Raw genomic sequence first — 21581 nt, forward strand, 5'->3', positions numbered from 1 at the left:
TAGCAAGTTGGTTAACATTTCTACACCTTAGTTTCCTCATTTATAGCCTGAGAAATATGACAATACCTTAACCCTGTAACTGTACAAAGTAGAAACTCTATAGTATTTTAGTTGTGATCATTTTTTTAATGAACCTCAAGTGAGCAAAATTGGATTATAATCCTTAGTTTGTGAAACACTGTATCCTTTGTGTGTGTGTGATCCTCTTCTCCTTTGCTCATTCAGACACTCATTCATACAGTCTTTTAAACATAAGAACACCTATGTAGCCACCACACATACAAGGACTGGAATATTAACAGTATCAAACATCTACCTATGTGCTCTTTCCAACCTCCAGTGAGAACCACCATCCTGAATTTTGTGTTAATTTTCTTACTTTTGTTTATAGTTTTCTGGGACTTGCTCACTCAGCTAATAAATGTTAATAAGCTACATCTTGTGTGGTTGCATATAGCTCTAGTGCATCTGTTTTGCTACTGCACAAAATTCAGTTGTATGAATAGACCACAGTTTGTTTATACATTCACCTTTTGAGAAGGCATTTGGGTTGTCTCCATTGTTCTCAGTTACAACCATTCTAGCACAGATCTCCTGGGTACAAGTGCATGTGTTTCTCTCCAGCATGCAGCTGGAGTGGAATCCCTGGGTCAAGGCATAGGTGAGTATCCAACTCTTTACAAAATAATTCCAGATTGTGTACCAGTTTACCCTCCTACCAGACTCTTATGCAAGATCCTACGTCCTCTTCAACACTTGGTATCATCAGGCTCCTACATCCTTGCCAATCAGAGGGTTACAAGATGACAACTTACTGTGATCTTGATTTATATTTCTGTGACTATTCATGAGACTGAGCATCTTTTGTGCCTTTGTTGGCCATATTGTTATGCTTCTTTGTGATATCTGCTCGTGTCTTTGGCTGAATTCTTTTATTAATCCTTGTTATAGAAATCTTGCTATGTCATATTACTTTTGACTTCTGCACAGTTTGACCTTTGCTTTTTACCTTCACCTTGGACATTTTATTTTTAAAAATTTGGTTCTTGACCACAACCTCTTCTGCCACGCAGGTGATATTGTCATCCGGGCAAAACCACTTTCGGTGTCTAAAGGTGACAGAGGTTTCCTGATGACCACCACCCTCCTTGCTGTGGATGGAACAGGCAAGCCTGAGGAACTTCTCTACGTCATCACCTCCCCACCGCGATATGGCCAGGTCGAATACGTCCACTATCCTGGGGTCCCCATTACAAGCTTCAGCCAAATGGACATAGCAGGACAGAGAGTCTGCTACGTACATAAGAGCACGGCAGCTGCCCACAGAGACACGTTCAGGTGAGCCCAGAGGAAACTTTTCAGAACTCCTTCTTTGGATTAGTGCTTAGAAAGACAAAGGAGGGAAAAAAATGGGTCCTTTTCCAGCTCTGGTGTAAGTATGCTCTTCATCCACTCCCTCGATGGAAGAAAGGGAAAGGTGCACAATTAAAATGACAGCAGCCAGCCAAGAAATTAGGGCTCGTTGTTTAAAAATAAACACCTCAGCAGATCTCAGTGCAAGCTGTTCCATGAAGAGACATGTGAAGACCTGAGGATCCCCGCTAATGAGAGCTGTGGAAAAGTAATTTACCTCTTTTTGAGTATGTTTTTCTATCTGAGGGAAAGGAATTTGCTAGTAAACATTTGGCATAAGCAGACAGTGCCTTTTGACACAATGTGTTCTGGTAACTACATCATAAATCATGTTGCCATAAAATGGATCGTATTTCCCCATAGAAACCGTGTTATAATTGGGGGCTGTGCACCTGTTCAAGGATTCTATATCAAATAAATCACTGGAAGGAATAACAATCTGTTGAAAAGGCAAAGATACAACATTAATGAAGGTCTACATTCATTTAAAGTACTGAAATCTGTTTCCAGTCACAGAAAGCAAGAAAAACTGCAGAGGATCTATCATTTAGCAGTTTTCAAAGCTGGCTGAACTTGAGTTTCCCCAAGGACCTCAGGGCTGGGATGAGAACCCGGAAATCTTAGACTAGCCTTTGGGGGACCATGGTACACATCTAACCCTGAATTTTACCAATTAAGAAGGAGGCCGTGGGGCTTCCCTGGTGGCGCAGCGGTTGAGAGTCCGCCTGCCGATGCAGGGGCCACGGGTTCGTGCCCCGGTCCGGGAAGATCCCACATGCCGCGGAGCGGCTGGGCCCGTGGGCCGTGGCCGCTGAGCCTGCGCATCCGGAGCCTGTGCTCCGCAACGGGAGAGGCCCGAGTACCAGAAAAAAAAAAAAAGGAAGCTCTGAGAGCATTGATTCATTTTCCATACACGTAGGACTTCTGGCCTCCAGTATAATTTTTACCATGTCAGAAAACAACCTTCAAAAGAATGCTATAAAATAACATAAATGTCGCAGACTCCTGTGTTATTTGAACGGCTCCCATAAACTATCAATTACACTGATATACCCATGTCCAAATACCACTTTCCTCTATCATATATCTTATCTATCTAAATTCAATATGTCTGCTATGATAAACAGTGTTTAAATGTCAGTAAAGATGATTTTGCTTCCCTTTTTGGCATTTGGAATGATGATTTGAAAAGATGATTTGGATAGTTCAACTGTTAAACAAAAAAATCCAGGGGAGTTTGAACTAATACCTTCTTTTTTCCCTTGACAAGTGTTCTTAACAATCAGATAAGCATTTGGTCGGTCACTCTCTCAATAACCAATTCAGTGCTTGAGTGTTGCTCAGTATTAACTGAAACATCAGAAGTGGGGAATACTTTTCCCACTGGTTCTTTGGCTTGGGAAGGCATAGGCCTGGGGTCAGTTCCTGCCTTCATTACATCACATCTCTGGTTCTCCTCAAGTCACACATTCTCCTGCACTCTCATTAACTCTTCCATGAAAAGGAATGATGCTCGTATTAGCTGCCTCAGAGAGTTGCTGAGGGGTTTAAATGGGCTTGTGTACATAAAGTACTGAAAGCAATACATGGCACGTAGGAAGAACAAGATAAATATTGGTTTCTATTTTTACTGTTACTATTGTTGTTGTCATTCTTGTTGTTACCATTGTTTACTATATTCTTTCCTTGGCCCCATTTTTTTCTCTCCATTCTTTACACCACTAAGATTAATCTTGGAGGAAAGAAGGTATAAAGAGCAATGATGATTCTTTTTTTCCTGTTTGTTAATGGAGGGTGGATGCTTCTTGGCTTAACCTAGGTATACCAGATTCAGGGCTTTTCGTTTGATACCCATTTCTGGGACTTCTTCTTCCTGTCCATTCCTGCTTCCCCCCGTCAACGCCTATGGGAGAGTCTGTTGAAGACATTAATGACTGTATTGGAGAAACCAGAGATCCTACGGGTGAAGCCAAAGAATGAACATGTAAAGATGTTGAGAAATAACAATGAGGTCTTAATCAGATGGTAGTGATGAGCTGAAAATGAAAAACAAAATCCCTGATGTGAGGCTTGGTGATACCATAACAGTTTCCTAATTCACATGCGTAGAGAGTCATACTAGATGGTGTTTTAGAAATCATTCACCCCAGGAATGTCTAACTTTCTAGATTCTGAAGAGACTTACCTGAGAGGTTTAAAAAAATTCAAATTCTTGGGCCTTATCGCAGAGAGGCGACTTTGGTAAGTCCAGTTTCAGGCCCAGGAATCTGTATTTTTAAAAGCTCTCTAGGTGATTCTGATGCTATTGGGACTAGCCATCTCCAGTCCGGTCCAGTCCACTGTTCCAAGTATGTTCAGAGGAGTTTGAAGATTTACAGGAGGCTTCTGAGGGCCTCCCAGAGACAGAAAATGAAGGGGCTGAGTTGGTGGGACTCTGCAGCTCACATCCCAGTTTTCTGAGATAACTTTGTTTGGTTTAGTTTTTTGGTGGTTTGACTTTTAGTTTGTTTTGCACACTGAGCTTCTGGGCAAGGTTTTCTTTTAGCAAAAAATCTGTGGTTCTAGTTCCTAAAATGAGTGATTAGTACCATCAATGATACAAAGATGCAGAATGATGTGGGCTGGTACAGGAAGGAGACAATAAATAATAGGGATTCAAGAGTGGGAAACTACTCCCTTTTAATTCTCTCTATCCTTCTGTTTCTAGAAGGAAGTCTCAGGCCTGTGCTCATATGTACTTAGCAGCTCTTCAATATTAACTGTTTTCCATTTTTAGCAAAGAGTGTACAGGCCTCAGGCTCCAAGCCATTGGCCAACAATATCTAGCTAGAATGAAAAACAGTTTGTTTTCCTGTATTTATTTTTATAGTATTTGTAGTGGTTAAGTTTTTATGAGTGAAAACTTTGAGCTTTTAGTATTTAAAAGGTTTCTTTTCAAGTACGTTTACTTAAGCAGAAAAGTGAGTTGATATAAAACAAAACAGTAGGTAATAAGAGTACAGGTAATACTAGAAAATGGCAACAATTGTGATGATGGTGTTTGAATGACTTAAGATTAGGGAACAGGTCCATAGAGAGACAGTAAACAAACAACAAGGGTTGAAAAGCATTGATTTAATCCAATCCCTTCATTTATATATAGGAAAGCTAGTATTGCTTGAACACCTGTAATGAGTCAGGCAGTGTTCTAGACCCTTTTTTGTATGTATATCATTTCCCTTAAGCCTTACACCACCACCTTGAGAGAGGTGTCTTGCTCCCATTTTATGGATGAGAAAACTGAGTTTCCAAGAGACAAAGAAAGTCACCTAAATTGACATAAGTAAGTATCAGAGCTGAACTTGGGCTGAGATCTCATTTTGGAGAGGTCTTTCCATTATACCTGGTTGTACCAAAAATTTGTGGACAATTTGTACTTGTGGGAAGGAACCTTCTCAATGTGTCATTCTGATGTTTGGCCAGCAGTTTTACATATTTATAGTGGAAGAGCCTAGCATCTGCTGAAGACCCTCCTTTTAATCTTGTCATTTCACTAACCCAATCATCTCGACTGCTGTGTTGTTTGTCAAGTGGCGCTCAACCAAAGCTGAAAGCCTGTTTTAATGAAAGTGTGATTATGGTGCTTTTTAAAAATTAAATATATGCAACCAATCTAATCACCTAAATTTATGTTGCTTGCTGTTAAATCTGGCAAGGAATTTGGCTGGGTAGAAGAGATAAATTCTGCCGCAGAGAATTTTCCCCCTTCTCTTTTTAATGTAAGCTATGGCAGCATTAATTAAACGGGGGAGTTTCATGGTCAGATTTTTACCTTCTGCAAAACTATTTTGTGAATCATAAATTTCTCCTGTATTGTTTGGTGCTGCTGGCCTGGAAGAAAGATTTGGCATCGCATTCTGGGACAGATGACACCAAGTGATTAGCAAGCTGACTTCAGCTGCTAGCAGCCGGGGACTAAAAGAACATGCTAATGTCCTCCATTTTGACATGCCGGCTGGACTTTTTTTTTTTTTTTTTTCTGAAGAACTGGCTCTATTTATGATTCCATTTTTATCTTTTAAATGCCATGACAGATGGCAGATTCTTCAGCCAACTCTATTGCCAGGAAATGCAGAAAGCTTGAAAGCACCATGGTAATGGTGAAATCAGACCAGGCAGGCACCCCAGACAAATCTAAGAGTCATTCCCCAAATTTCATGAGACAGTGGTCATCTTGGCTATGTCTCTTCTCAAGGGAGGGGGAGGTAATAAAGGAAATGGGACCCACAGAAGGAGCTGCTACCTCGATACCACCAGCTTCTAAAGCTTGGAGTGGATGCCATAACAGCAATGGCACTATTGTTTCAGAACTTGAAAATATGTTTGGAAGGTTTCTTTTGAGGGGGTGGTAGTGCAGCATTTGTAAGATCATCTGGTCAACCTTTGCAGACACGAAGCACTGACCCTGTCTCACTGGTTCTGCTGGGCTTTTTTTTTTTTTACTGGGAAGCCAACCATGACCATCCTCCCTGTCTCTCTCTCTCTCTGATAATGTTCTCTGCCTGTGAGTAGTTTGCATTGTTACTGGTGAAGGTGGAATGATGTGTGTGATCCAGTCCTGTTGAGACATTGTGTCCTTTTCACCACTGGCTTCTTAGCTTTCAGTCAGTGCAGACAGCTGCCTTGGGGTCCCAGCTGGGAACGCTGGCCTCAGTAAACATATTTCTTACTCTTACATGGTCCCTCTCCCGCTCGCCCTCATTCCCATCTGTCTGATGGCAGGCTGCCGATTTCCGACATGGTCAAATGCCCGTCAGAGGCAGGGAGGAGTCTGCGATGGACCACCTGGATCAGGAGAAAACTTCAGTGCCCCCCACACGGGTCACACACACACGGATAAATGCGGCCACCTTGAGACTGAGCTTGGAGGAGCTTGTTGGGCATTTTTGGAATTCAGTCTCCAGAGAAGAAAGTCAGAATCTGATACTCAAAATGACTGCCTCTGATGAGCCTGTGGCAGTCGCTGGGCCTCCCCCTTCACCTCCTTGCCCCTGATGGCTGCCTCTCCCCTTCCTTCTTCTTCCTTCTCCACCAGTATTTGACCTGCTTTTAACGGGGCACAAAGACTTTAATTCCACAATTAATGCTAATACTAGAAATACATGTCCTCTGGCTTAAATTTTTGCTCAACTCTAAACGGCTAATTTAAAACTCTCCACAAGAGCATGTGTTGATATAGGGATCTGGTAGGGAATAGACAGCCACTTTATTGTGAAAGAGGGCAAAGTTGGAAGCATGAAATGTGTTTCTGGAGGGGTTAAGTGAAAAAAGGAGAAATTGGAGGCCCTGAGGGAATGCCTAGTCTCCTTATTTTACCTCTGGTCAGATGATAGGCTCCAGGGAGGAAACATGAAAAAGTTAACAGGAAAACAGTGGAATAAAGGCATAATTCCACGAAAAGCTTCCCCTGAGAAACAGACCATGATTTTTGTACCTAAAAAATGTATATCGCTTGATCTTTGAACCTGTCAAGGTGACTAGTAAGTAAAAAGTTGAAGTACACACACAAATTTTTTTCTAGGTGTGCTTTTTTTCCTTTTTTAAAAAAATAATGAATTTTGCAAACACTTCATGATCCAGCAATGAAATTGCCCTCTTTGCTTAGAATATATTTATCCAAATGTATTGTTTTGTTTTAAGGAAGCTATGTGATTTTGCTCAATCTACAATTCTAAAGTTAATTCAGTATTCTTTTCCAAACTGTAAAAATAATGCTGTGGACAAAACCAGGTTATATTCTTTACAAGACAAGGTGTGTGAAATGTCAAAAATGTGCTTTATCTGTAGTACTTCACTTAGCAGTTTTAACTTTTTAGACAAGAATTTCTATGCATCACATCCTATTTTTCTTGTAGGCAGTCTTATCAACTAGATAATTAGAAAGCTCAAAAATTTTAGCCTAGCCTTCAAAGCAAAATCTGTATCAGCCAAACTCATCCTTTACTTTTTGTTCAGCTGCTTTTTTTCCCTGAGTCCTTCGCCTCGGGCAGGCTGGCTGATACATGACGCCCACACAACCTGGTTTCAGGTTCCCTCATGTTCAAAAGCAAAGCATCCACCCTCCAACCCTGAAGGATAAGACACATTTTGTAAAGAATGAAAAACTTGGTAGTCGCATTTGTCAGATTAGTAAAGTAAAGATAAACCCCATATCTTCTCTAGTTTTGAGAAAGAACTTCCTAAGTAAATTATTATATAATTTAATGTTATATGCCACTGCAACAGTTTTAGACCTGTTTACATCCATGGAATATAAGAGTATCTCTCTCCCCCATGAATATTTCAAGCACCTGGTACATGGAGAAAAATGAATAGACACAACTCTGTGATTATTTCAAAGTACATTTCTTTGGCCTACGGTGAATGTGTCAGTTCCATTTGAGTAGTGATTTCCTAACTTGTTGGAGTTTTAATAGTGCATTCTGTGGGCTTAATTTCACGATGGTCTCAATTGTCCTTCAAATAGAAATTACATGTTGAAATGTTCTAAAGATCATTTCAATTAGTTTAATTTTGAGATTGGCAGCGCTGGGTGGAATGTGATTTAGTGATCAATATAATCAGAAACACATTATGGTATCACAGAACCTGCGATTGTAAGCAAGATTTTGCTCACCTTGGATTTGTATCATTTCAGTTTTCTCTTTGTAGGTCTGCGGTGGTACTCAGGCACCACAACTCTTTCTTAGTGGACTGCTAAACCAGCATTTATTAAAAACTCTGTAAGAGCAAAAGGTGTGAGGTCAGAAAACCTGGGTTCTGGTCCCAGCTCTGTCTCCTACCTGCCTTATGATCTCCTGCCACGTTTCTGAACCCTTGTGTTCTAATTTTCTTTTCTTTAAAGCAGGGGAATAATCGTTGTCTAATGGCTCTCCCCCATATCTTTTCAGGGGCAAATGTGGAAGCTCAAAGAAAAGTATATGAATTGAGTGAATTAGCCAAATTTAGCCCACTCAGCATTTTATTGGATGAGCTTCCAATGATCAGTCTTAAGAGTTTAGCTTATTATAGCACAGGGAGATTAGCTCGGTGCTTTGTGACCACCTAGAGGGGTGGGATAGGGAGGGTGGGAGGGAGACGCAAGAGGGAGGAGATATGGGGTATATGTATATGTATAGCTGATTCACTTTGTTATAAAGCAGAAACTAATATGCTATTGTAAAGCAATTATACTCTAATAAAGATGTTTAAAAAAAAAGTTTAGCTTATTAAATTCTCACCAAAAAATACAGTTGCAAAAGTCTGTATATATAAAACGAGGATACTCTTCAAACTAGTACAGTGGATCTGAAAGGATGTGAAATTCCTATTTGGGGCAAGGAATTACACTAAGTACTGACAAGCCTGAGAAATATCATCGGCATTCTCTGCCCCATCATGTGAGTTACCATCAATGTTGATGAAAAAATACTTTGGGAGTTAGAATGGTCCATTTGTGCATTACCTAGTGATTGGTTTAATGGATAGAATAGTGTCCTCCTGAAAGATCCGCCCTTGAGTTTTCATTTTCGTCCCAACACGACATATCCTTTAGTAAAGGTGTGTATTGTTATCATTTCATTCCAGTAGATGGTGACACAAGAATCCATGTTGAAGGCTGCCTTGCCTCTCTTTGCCAGATTCATCGTGAGCAATGGACTGCAGACCAAGCCCGGGGTGTTTGAGATCACACTGGAGACTGTGGACACAGCCTTACCCGTGGTGACCAGGAACAAGGGGCTGAGACTGGCTGAAGGGGCCACGGGCCTCCTCTCCCCTGACCTCCTTCAGCTGACCGACCCTGACACTCCAGCGGAGAACCTCACCTTCCTTTTGGCCCAGCTTCCACGACACGGCCAGCTCTACCTGCGGGGGACAGTGCTGCTTCCACACAGTTTCACTCAGCTGGACGTGGACAGCGGGCATGTGACCTACAGGCACTCGGGAGGGCACTCTCGCACCGACCGCTTTACTTTTGTGGCCACGGATGGGACAAACCAAGGCTTTCTTGTGGATGGGAGAAGGTGGCAGGAACCTGTTTCATTCACCATCCAGGCAAGTATGACAAATACATGGTCCTTGGCCAGAGATGTGGAGAGAACGACTTCCAGGAGAACTGTTGCCTTATTTCCTTCTTTCTTTCATTCACATGTGTAGTGTGTGTCTACAGTGTGCCAGGCACTAAGGAAGGCACCAGGCATGTTAATACGAACAAAACAGTCGTGCTCCCTGTGTACGGGCTAATGACTGGCCTTTGGAGTCAGTGGTGGTACAGAAAGGACCACAGAACATGGGCTTTGGAGTCAGACACACCTAGGTTGGAATTTCTGTTTTAAACATTTTAATAGCTGTGTGACCTTAAAAGAGTTCTTTGACTCTTCTGATTCTACTTTGCCTTCTTTGAGAAACAATCCTTACGCATTATGGTGAGAATTAAATAAGATTAGGTATCCAAGGTACTAGCATATTGCCTGAAATACATCAGATATTCTATCTCTTGTGATTACTGTAACAACATCTAACTACACTATTATGTTGATGCATTTTGGTCTGTGTTATCTACTGGCATTTTAATGGTTTTCAAGTAAACACATGGAAACTTACAAAGCATTATCAATATTACACATGTATTAATGGTGGGGATAATAACGGTAGCAGCTACAATTTTTGGAGTGTTAACTGTAGGTCGGACCCGCTTTCCATAAATCTCATTTAATTTTTATAAAAATCCAATGAACTAAGTTTTATTACCTCCATTTTATAGATGGTCAGGAGTTCAAAAGTTTGGTCAAACACACATAAAGATCTCAAGTCTTTTTGATCCCCAATACCGTGTCCTTTCTGTGGTACTACACCGCCACAGTTGTGTTGACTGTTACGATGGTTCTTGGAGGGCATAATGTGTGTTTCTTTTTTAGTCAAAACACGTCAAGTATGTTCTGGCTCTCAAAGCCTTGAATCCAGTCTCCTTGGATATAGTTCACCCTGTTCTACACACTTCCACCACCAGCAAAAAAAGATGTAAATCTGTCTCTTAATTCAGGATACATTCTGATTATGTAAAATAATAATAAATTTCCCTTGCTCTTTCATCTCTGTCTTAGAGTTCTCCAGAGAAACAGAACCAAGAGGATGTATATACTTTATATACATATAGATTATGAGAGAGAGAGGGGGGAGAAAAAGAGAAAGGGAAAGATTGATTCAATTGATTTATGTTCAGGAATTGGCTCACGCAATTGTGGGGTCTGACACATCCAAAATCTGCAGCGCAGGCCAGCAGCCTGAAAATTCCAGCAGGAGTTGATGTTACAGTCTTGAGTCCCAAGGCAGTAATTCTGGGAGGCAGAATTCCTTCCTCTTCAAGAGACTTCAGTCTTCTCTTAAGGCCTTTAAGTGATTGCATGAGGCCCACCCACATTATAGAGGGTAATCTGCTTGACTCAAAGGCAATTGATTGAAATACTAGTCCCATCTAAAAAACAAAAAATGCCTTCACAGGAGCACCTAGCTGGTGTTTGACCAAACAACTGGACATCAAACCCGGATGAGGTGACATATCAAATTAACCATCACAGTCTTTATCTAAGGTGGGATCTGAGGAGGAAGGTGGGGAGTTATGATCACATGGAGTGGATACAAGATGAATCTTTGGCATGAGGGAGGTCCAGAAAGTGGAATGAAATTATGATGTACTAGGAGAAAAGAGAAGGTGTTGGTAATATTGGTACAGGATGTAAGAAGTACTTTGTACATAGTAAAATTACTCTGTTTCTTTTTAAATTATGTTTTACTTGTTGTTGGTTTCATCCCACTCTTCAGTCTGTTAATATCCTTTTCTTGACCCCTGACCCCACACACAATGTAGAGAAATGTCACTGTACTGCCCAACCTGGAATAATGTTCTGGTCTATTTGGTTGCAAATTTGTAGGAGTTACTAATCCTGAGTGAAGGCATAAGAGTTCTGCACTGCACTCCAGAACAGAGAGGGAAAAGGGGGTACAGTTTGAAGAGAGTACCAGAACTTAAATCAGGTTTCTCCCAACACCAATAATATCTTAAAGAACATGGTTATCATAGGAGAGATATCTCTTGGAAGTTGTAGAATTTACTGATAGGGAAATATTCAATACATGTTGTAAAGGTTTTTCATTAACAGTACAAGGGTTTCCTTGCCTTGTGTGTTAAAAAGCAAGCAAGCAAACGAACAAAAAACCTCACAAGGAAGGCCTCAAACTTTCTCCCACATTTCCCCTGAACTTCCTGGTGTCTCTGAGCCAAGAAGTCAAACAATTTAGGAAATGACTCACCCCTCCAGCAGTGCAGGAGAGTGACCTCCTCAGTCTCTTGCTTTTAAGAGCTTTTTCTGGCAAGACAATAAGACGTCAACCACCACTGAGGGATGAATTGGTCCAAATAGGTCTACTAAGCATGGGTGCACTACTGTTAGGGTCCCAACCTGGCTAACTGAGGGCAAAGCTACTGGATTTAAACACAAAACTGATACCAGCAGGCACTAATCTGACATTCATTTTGTAGGAAATCATGTCTATCCGACCAAGATTCTGCAGTCTTTTTTTTAACTGAAGTATAGTTGATTTACAGTGTTGTATTAATTCAGTTAATACAGCAAATCACTTTGTACAGCAAAGTGATTCAGTTATACATATATTTACATTCCTTCTTTTTTAAAATATTCTTTTCATTACAGTTTATCATGGAATATTGAATATAGTTCTCTGTGCTATACAGTAGAACCTTGTTGTTTATCCATTCTGTATATAATAGCTTACATCTGTTAATCCCAACCTCCCACTCCATCCTTCCCCCAGCCCCTCTCCCTTAGGGAACCACCAGTCTGTTCTCTATGTCCGTGAGTCTCGTTCTGTTTTGTAGATAGGTTCATTTGTGTCGTATTTTAGATTCCACATATAAGTGATGTCATATGGTATTTGTCTTTCTCTTTCTGACTTACTTCACATAGTATGATAATCTCTAGTTGCATCCATGTTGCTGCAAATGGCATTATTTCGTTCTTCTTTGTGACTGAGTAGTATTCCATTGTGTGTGTGTGTGTCATCTGTCAATGGACATTTAGGTTGTTTCCATGTCTTGGCTATTGTGAATAGTGCTGCTATGAACATAGTGATGCATGTTTCTTTTTGAATATAGTTTTGTCCAGATATCTGACTAAGATTTGTGGTCTTGGTGTAATGATTCCTGTAATCTTTCTTAAAAGGAGACAATGGGAGTGGGGGTGAGGGAGAAAGGACCAGCATCACTGCTTTCTAAGGTTTAGGCAAGTGTGAGATAATTTTTAGTAAATCCAACACAAGTGATCATAAGGATGTAGCCTTTTTAAAAGAATGCCTTATACTCCAATATTTTAAAATGCTTCTGTTATACTGATCCAAAAGACCTGCTTTTGAAGAAACTAGAAATTTAATAAGACTAGAATAGATTTTAACACAAAGTAGGACTGAAGACACAACAGGGGACCATGTAACCAGAGTGTAGATATTAACAATTTTTTAAAAACAAATGAACACAACAGGCATTTATTCATTTTGTAATACTTTTATTTTTAAGGAAAATATAACATTAAAAAAATCCCTATACTCAAGTATTTACCAACTTTGAGGATTACTTACATGGCTTGAAGTATTTGTATTTTTCCTCTCTTGACATTGACCATCCTTCTTACTAGTCACCTTGGAGCTTCTCCCCCAATGGCCATGATAAGTGTTTGACCCTCCACCTCCCACCCAACCTCACAGCTCTGAGGGTGCCATCCACACTTTTTTAGGAGAGGAGAATGACTAACTTTTGAAAATGTTTGTTGCTATTTCAGCTTATAAAATAACTGTTGTAAAGAATTCATAAACTACAGAAAAGGACAAAAAATAACCCTTCGTCATCCTACTGCTGTCAGTGGCTTCCTTGCATTCTTTAATTGCAATAAAAAAAGGATGATATTATATGTACTGTTATGCATATTGCCCGTTTCCACTCATAAAAATTTCCTCATGTCATTAAATCTTCCTTGAAAACACAATATTTAAAGGCTGCATGGCACTCAATCTCAGGCAGAGGTGTTTTATAAATCCTCTGTTGGACTTTCATGTTTTATGGAATTTTTTGTTAATTGCTATTACAAATTATATTTTAGTCAACATCCATATATATATATTTGTGTACATATGTATTTCTGTAGGATACATTCAAAGACTGAAAATTTTGGATCACAGTATATGTGCATTTTTAATATACATATACGTCTAATTTATCTCCAGAAAATTTTCACTAATTTGCATTTGTACCAGCAAAATATAAAAATGTCTGTTTTTTCAAACATTTACCAACATGAGGTATGATTACGTTCTTTAATTAAAAAGCAGCTTGACAACTTAAAAGGAAAAAAAAAATTTGGTTGTTACAAAATTCCATACAGAAATACTCAAAGGAGAAGCGGTAATTTTTCCTCATCCCAAGACAAATGAACAGGTTTGTGTAAATGCTCCCAGAATTTTGTCTGTGTCTGTATGAACATATATATGTATTTGTTTTGATCAAAAATGGTAGTGTAGTTGTCTCCTATTACACAACTCGCTGGGTTTTGTTTTTTGGTTTTTACCAGTTAACGTTGAATTGTGGGAATTTTTCGTTTCTAGTTTGTCCTGCCTCCTTTTCTTATTAATAGCTGAATAGCAGTTTATCACATGATCATACACAAAAATATATATAGTCTTATCATTGACACTCTTTGGTAGAATTATAAGAGGATCATTTAAGGTAAATAAAGTTAAAATTTGAATGATTAGGAGTGAAGGGAAGTACAAGTGTCCTTGTACCTCTTTTGTGGTATCAGTGATGAATTGTGCTAATTCATCCTAAAATGTTCCCTCCGTAACCTATAAGAGTCATTTTGAAGAGGGACTGAGCTGCATAGGATACCTGAATGAGGCCCTTTGTAGTGTTTGAAACTATATATCTCTTTCACTCATGAGTAGTTGCCCATCACAATCTTTACAGATTGAGTCTACCTGTTTAGTTACCCGGTTCTCACTGTCAATAAAACAAATATGCAAGTGCCTATAGATAAGCACCTTTCACTTTTTTTTACTGAGGTATTTTTATTTCTACTCAACGTTTTTGCTATCTTAACAAAGACATGACAAAAATGTTCAATGCATTTGTAAAACCTTACGTTTTCTTCTGTAAGTCACCAAACACTGGGAAAAAGGAGAAATCCTTCTGTAGAACTAATATTAAGTTTGCAATACAATTCTTGGGTCAGTTTTAATGTATTCAATCAACAAGTATTTCTTGAGCTTCTGTTATAGCTGGGCATTGTGCCAGGTGCAGGGAATCGTTGGGGAGAAAAAGACATGTATCTGCCCTCAGGGAGTTTAGGTCCTAATGGGGTAGTCAGACGGTGGACAAATAAATAAAGCTGGGTCAAAGTTTACAGTAGAAAGTTGGCCTTTCTTCCAGGCACTATGATATTTGCTGAGAATATTGTGAATAAGATAGTTTTCAGCAGAAATTAACCAATAAGGAATCTGAAATTCAGGAGCGTTTGTCATCGTTGAACCATTAAAGCCCTGTGTTGCTTGGGGATGAGAAGCCTTTGTATAACACTGTGTGTAATTATTGATCATGCAGGTGGACCAGGTGGACAAAGCAGCCCCCCACATCACACATTTGCATTCCCCTTCTCAAGTGGGGCTCCTGAAAAATGGTTGTTATGGGATTTACATCACTTCCCACGTGTTGAAGGCATCTGACCCCGACACTGATGGCAATCAGATCATCTTTAAGATTTTACGAGGCCCCCAACACGGACATCTGGAGAATACAACAACAGGTACTGCCTTCCTTACTCCTTGTAATTGCTCATTTTAAAATACCCAGTGGCTAGCAATGCTAGACAGTAATTTAATTAAGTGCAGGCCCATTTGGTAAACACTCCCCAGGGCTTCCTGATAGATGCAGTTTATAAATCAATATAGTTGCTAAAGAGGGTTTGAAGCTGCGTTTTCCTAAATTCATCTTGAGTGGGAGAACTAAATACTAATACACAGTTGTGTGTTGTTTACAACTTTTTTTTCAATAACCAGATCGTAATATATTGACAGGAACACACATTGTCAGGACCAAATTCATATTTGTGACTCATTGTTTTCTATCATAAATTCCAAGGTGATGTAAGTTCATTAAAAACAATTTTTTTGGTGTAAGTTTTCTCTGGATTGTATCTTATTTCTGCTTTATGAAGACAATGATCACAATATGTCACTAAACAGGATGGCACAGAATTTTAGATTTTATTACTATATCTTCCTACTCCCTCTCTATTTTCATATTTAAGGTACAATATTTCTGAGACAAAGTAATTTGGAAGCCTAATTTAAGTTCATTGAATTTGAATTTTAAGATAGTTACATTTTATTAATTTCTTTAAAAAATATACTTTGGGTATTTTTAAAGAGGAGTTTGAAATAAAATAGCCATAAAATTGTATCAGCTCTTACTTAATATTTTGTTTGATTACCAGTGAAACTCATTTTCTTCTTTTTTGTAGGTGAATTTATCCATGAGAAATTTAGCCAAAAGGACTTAAACAGAAAGACCGTTCTTTACATCATAAACCCATCTTTGGAAGTAAATTCAGATACCATAGAATTTCAAGTCATGGACCCCATGGGGAACTCTGCCACTCCTCAAATGTAAATTCTTTTGCTTATTCAATAGTCCTGCATATAATGTCCAGAATGTATCTTATTAGGAAAGCGAAATGTTATTTTTTAATCAGAATCTAAGAGGACAAATTGATAGATTATTTCACAAGCTCACAGAATTGATTTTGGAGAGGGAAACTTCTATTACTGCTTGATAATGGGAAAGCCAGTGGCTTCACAGAATGTGGAAACGTTAAAAAGTTAAATTCAGTAACTTAACTGGGTCATTCATTTTATGCATGCATTTACAAATGCATGTCCTTTCACACCCACAGAGGTTTCTGTCTTGACGATTCACTGGCATCCAGGACTGAGCTTGTAGGCTCATGTACAAACCATGCAGCAAGAGGTCACTCTAGGACCGTGTTAGTAACCACAGTTTCCTAAATCTAAATCTCTAAAATATCTAGAACTGGGAAGAATGAGGAAGTCAGGAAATGCTAGCAAAACATCTTCTCTTCCCAAAAACCCAAGCAATAACTAGTGACTGCTTTTGTAAGTCAGTAAACCTACCACAGGTAAGGTGAAGACAGTACAAAGAGGAAAACAGACTTGGGGAGATATTAAGTGTTACTTAGAATTTGTATAAAGTGTATGTCTTTCAGAATAACCAGAGTAACAAACGCTCAAAATTAACAATATTCACAGACCATAGTAATTTCACTCACCAGGTCCCTATTCTAAACTTTTTGGAAGGTATACCTTGAGTAACTTACCAGCTGTCAGATGATCACAGAAAGGTTAATCATAGCCCAGTTGTCCACGTGCAGTGTTTTTTCTTTCTTTTTAAGTTTGATACCCTTCCCAATCACCTCAAAGGAAAGTTGTTCATATATCCTAGTTTTACTATTTACCTTATCCTAGTCAAACTATGTCGCATAAGTGAGGACAGCTCCTTTACGGGGCTTTTATGACAGAATATGGACAAAGGAAGAAAAGAAAAATGGAGAAATTCACCTCTGCTCCCTTCATTCTTGCTTTTTCTTTCTAATCCTGAATTGTAGTCCCAATATCTGCCAGCAGAGGTCTCTGTAGTCATTGTTAGAAAAACACATCTTTAACAAAACATGTTCCCAGGGTCCCACCTCTATTGCCTGCAGTACCTGGTCCGGATTTTTACCGAGTGGCTACTATAGGCCAGGCGCGCAGTACAAGAAGCTGGGAAATAGGTATGAGCAAGGAAGTCCTGTCCCCTGACATTAAAATACAATCATGGCGCTATAAAAGTAAAACAGCTGCCCACCCTACCATTAAAATGCTCTTGCCTCGGGATTACAATCTTTATAGAAAATATATTGCCTACTTGCAATTCAGACAAACGTCTTCCAATTTTCAAGGAAATTTTTTTTAAAAATCCTGCTCCAAAAATATTAATAAATTGATCTCACTTGCTTATTAATAGTTCAACTAAAAAACCTCAGAATATTGATCAGACCTGCTGCTCATCAAATGTTGACTGCTGGTCTTCCACGTGAGAACACAGCATAGGTGCCAGAGAATTTTTTTCCCAAAATAGAGCTAGATTGTTACTGCTTCACCTACATACCCTTTTCAGTCCTCATTGTTACCAAGGGCATTGTTTTTGAAGATGATTTATGATTTTAAATAATCCTCAAATTTATTGCAGACTCACAGAATTTATAGCCTTACTTGAGGCTTTTAAAATAGGCTTCTACTGGTACTGGATACCTTTTTTCAGGTACTTGCGCTGGAGTTGTTTCTAATTCAGCTTGTAATGATTGGAACCAGTGGAATATAATGTAAAATCTGCCTACTGATGGTTAATCCCAGATAACTTTGATTTGATCTGACATATATTAAGTTGTCTCCTCTAGAGTGGGTGGGGGGGTGGGGAAGGAAACTACTCAGCGCTTATCTGTATACATTTTGAAGGATATAGTTGGCCCTAACCTCATTTGTAAGTAGATGTTTTTTGGAACAAGAAGAACTTTTTTTTCCCAGCAGGAAACAAATGTTATGAAGAGTGGTCTGTCTTCCCATGACAACCAGCAGGAAGCTACTTACACATACATTATAAATCACAGGCATTTACAACGTAGGTTTCTGCTCTAGTTCATTGCTCTCCGTTCAATCGTCAAAACCACCTTTAAGTTAGGTACTATCATAATCCAGAATTTACAGGTGAAGAGTCTGAGGCAAAAGGAGATAGGAAGTGACTTTTCCAAGCTCATACACCTAAATAGTGAAGGAGCTAAGATTTAGGTGCGGAAAGTATGGTTCTTGAGTCCATGGTTTTCCTCACTGCACTAAAGGACTTTTTGCCCACTTTTAATGAGTGTGCGGAAACGGCCTATAGGAAAAGAAGCAACAGACTCAGCTCCCTTCTTTCTCTCCAGTCTTTGGCCACCAAAGCAACAAGAAAGGGGGAATACTTACTCCTCAAGACCTTAAATTACGTTTACATTTCAATATGAGTGTGTACTCCATGGCTAAGGCACTGGGGGTTATGGGATAGATAATACACAATAAACCACTGGACTGAGAGCCAAAGAACAGGGTTTGAGCTTTGGCTCTCCCACTGACCTGGGTCAAGGCTTACTTACCTTAGTTATCTCATCTGTAAAGTGGGGGCAGTACTACAATTTCTTCAGTGGAACGAATGAGGTAAAACATATGTAAGCATCTTCTATACTTAAAGTCATTAACAAATGTGACCTGTGGTGGTGATTACTATTGTTGTTCATTCACAAGGGGGCAACAATTGACTGAAGAAGGATCCCAGAGACATTTGGTGGCCAGCTCAAGCCCACCTCTAGTTAGAAATTGACTCTGCGTTGATTCACAAAGTGAATAATCCATATGCTTGTTAATCAGCTACATGCTGTGGAACTTTGTGTCCTTTTCTGGCTTAGACGGTATTAATAGATTCATATTCTGCATGTTTAAAGGGGTGAGACCTTCTATAACACAGCTGAAGAGACAGGTGGGTGCAATCTGGAGCAAAATGGAGGCTCTTTAAAGAACAAGAAGGACCCATGTTCAGGGGGAATTGTCCCAGAATCTTGATTGCTAGTAAGTTTTTGCCATGGCAGCATTTCTATAGAATATCATTCCTGAAGGGTCAATAGATATTCCGTTAGAAATAGTGTTTGCAAATCTTAATGTAATCAAGTTATTGCTAGCTAGCTTGCGTGCTGCTTAATGCATGAAATGTCAGAGTCACGAAGATGCTTGTATGCACTGGGAATCTTCGAGAGAGGGGTATAGTATACAACATATCTCAACCTGATTTGACTATAGAACCAAGACCACCCTACCCCAGAATAGCTCATGAAACAAGTTTTTCAAGGGATACATTTGGGAGACATTTTATTGTAAATAGAAGTTATTTTAGAACACTGAAATCCGTGGAAATTTGCATCAAGATTTAGATTTGGTTAAGTGCCAAAATTTCAGGCACTGTGCTAGGCGCTTTTACATATGTTGTCCAATTTAATCTACAAAACACAATCCTCTGAGGGTGATAAGGAAATCAGGCTCAAAGCATTTAATTGGCCAGAAGTCACTAAGTGAATGAATGGCAGAGGCCACGGTGCACCCTGACCTCAACGTGAGTGCTCATCTTATCGGCTCACGCCTTGGCGTGATTCACTCATACGCCCACGACAGTTCTCTAGTCCGATGTGAATCTCAAGGTGGTCTGCATACCACCCAAACTCAGTTACACAGGACCACATAAAACACCTCTGCAGACCACAGAATATAGCTGACTTCTGACCAAGCCAGTTTCTTAACATGCATTCAGGGTTGACCTCTTTCTTGTGCCCACTGCAAAAAGGTGAACTTCAAAAGAAAAGTTGACCCTTGCTGAAGTTCTGCATAACTCAGTAGCTGCTTCATGATTCTAAGCACTTTGATTCTTCTCCTGCCTTTGGCTACCCTCATTCTAGCTGTTCTGTTATTCATCCTTGGCCTTAAAAGAGAAGAGCCAAAGAAATCAAAAAAGAAAAGGAATTTCTAGCAGGCAAACTTGGCAATGCTTTAGCAGCTTTTATGAAACACATTGTAGGGGAAGAGTTTGAAACTCTTAGTTAGGTTCGGCTTTCATGTTACCTGCAAGCCAGAAGTTAAAAGTATTTATCTCCAGACTAGATCTAAGAAACCACAGAGGAAGGGAAAGGAAATAGCCCTTATTAAACACCCACTGTGTACAGGTGCTTTATACATATTAACAAATTTTAATTTGCATCATTTGACATGAATATGATTCCCCTCATTTTAAAGATAATGAAAACTGAGGTCCAGAGAGACTAACTGACCATAATCACACACTAATAAGTGGTTGTGAGATGTGTCTGACTCCAAGGCACTTGTTTGGGGTACCAGCTGTGCTGCTTCCTGGCTAAACACTGTTTCCCCATTATCATGTGAGAAAGACAAATATGAAAGTGCAGGTGTTCATAGCATTTTTCCTGAGCTTAATAGCATCCCCTTTGAGTTGATGTCTTAGATTGAACACTTGGAAAAATATTTTTTACCATTTCGATTTTCTTAAGTCATGTGCTACTTGATTATAAGTGAAGATCTAGTTATAAGAATAATTTAATCACAATTTTAGCTACTATAAAACCTTTCACTGAGAAGCTCAAAGTACTTAATGAGTATTCATTAAGGTTCATTTAACCTCTCTGAAGTACAGACTCATTATTATTGCACTTTGGGAAGTGAGGAAACTGAGGCATAGAGCAGCCAAGTACCTTTTTTACACACCCTTGTTAACCTGGATTAATGTCCCATATCCCAAAGTAGAGTTTTAATCCCAACTGGTTCTTCTGGTCCATTGTTCCTTCATATAAATGAACCGAGTAGCCACAAAATAAAATATCAGAAAGTATATATTTTTGACTCTACTTCAACACTATTGACTACTTGGTCCAGACAATTCTTTGCTGTGGGGCAGTGGTGGAGGGTGAGTTGGGTGTCCTATACATTGAAGGATGCTTAGCAGCGTCCCTGGCCTCTACCCGCTAAATAACCAGTACCACCCTCCTCCCATTGTGAAAAACAAAGCTGTCTCTAGACATTGTCTAATGTTGAGAAGCATGCACAGGCCTTAGAAAACAAGAAATCATGCTTTATGATAGAATGCTCTTTTACCAATGCCACCTTTCTCTCTAGTCCAATAGGAGCTAAAGAATCCAGAGTGAGTCAGGGCTAGAAAAAACATGTGAGGATCATCTAGTCTAGCTTTTTTTTCAGACTGTGTGAAATATGTTAATAGGGCTGGGGAGAACAAAAGTTTCAGTGGTCAACTGAGCTTTTCAAACAGGAAGCTAAACAAGGTTCATTATTTCCTTTAACAAATACTTATTGAGCTCTTACTATGTCTCAGTCACTCTAGAAGGGACTTGGTGCTACATCAGTGAACCAAAGACCCTTGTTTACTT

The 21581-nt window shown here is 39.4% G+C and overlaps 1 protein-coding gene across 2 annotated transcripts in view; it reads left to right on the forward strand.

Annotated features, from left to right (window-relative positions):
• The window catches only part of FREM1 (FRAS1 related extracellular matrix 1), a 159787-nt gene that overhangs the window by 111440 nt on the left and 26766 nt on the right, over positions 1 to 21581 (forward strand). The window contains exons 23-26 of one of the 2 annotated variants that reach the window (XM_065878900.1): positions 1074 to 1338; positions 9072 to 9486; positions 15098 to 15299; positions 16017 to 16161. In XM_065878900.1, coding sequence (XP_065734972.1) covers positions 1074 to 1338; positions 9072 to 9486; positions 15098 to 15299; positions 16017 to 16161 — 1027 coding nt within the window. Of the gene's footprint in view, positions 1 to 1073; positions 1339 to 9021; positions 9487 to 15097; positions 15300 to 16016; positions 16162 to 21581 lie in introns of those variants that run through there. The other variant, XM_065878902.1, reaches the window with a different exon arrangement.

The sequence above is a fragment of the Phocoena phocoena genome, chromosome 6 (assembly GCF_963924675.1).
Source record: "Phocoena phocoena chromosome 6, mPhoPho1.1, whole genome shotgun sequence".
Classification (NCBI taxonomy): Eukaryota; Metazoa; Chordata; class Mammalia; order Artiodactyla; family Phocoenidae; genus Phocoena; species Phocoena phocoena.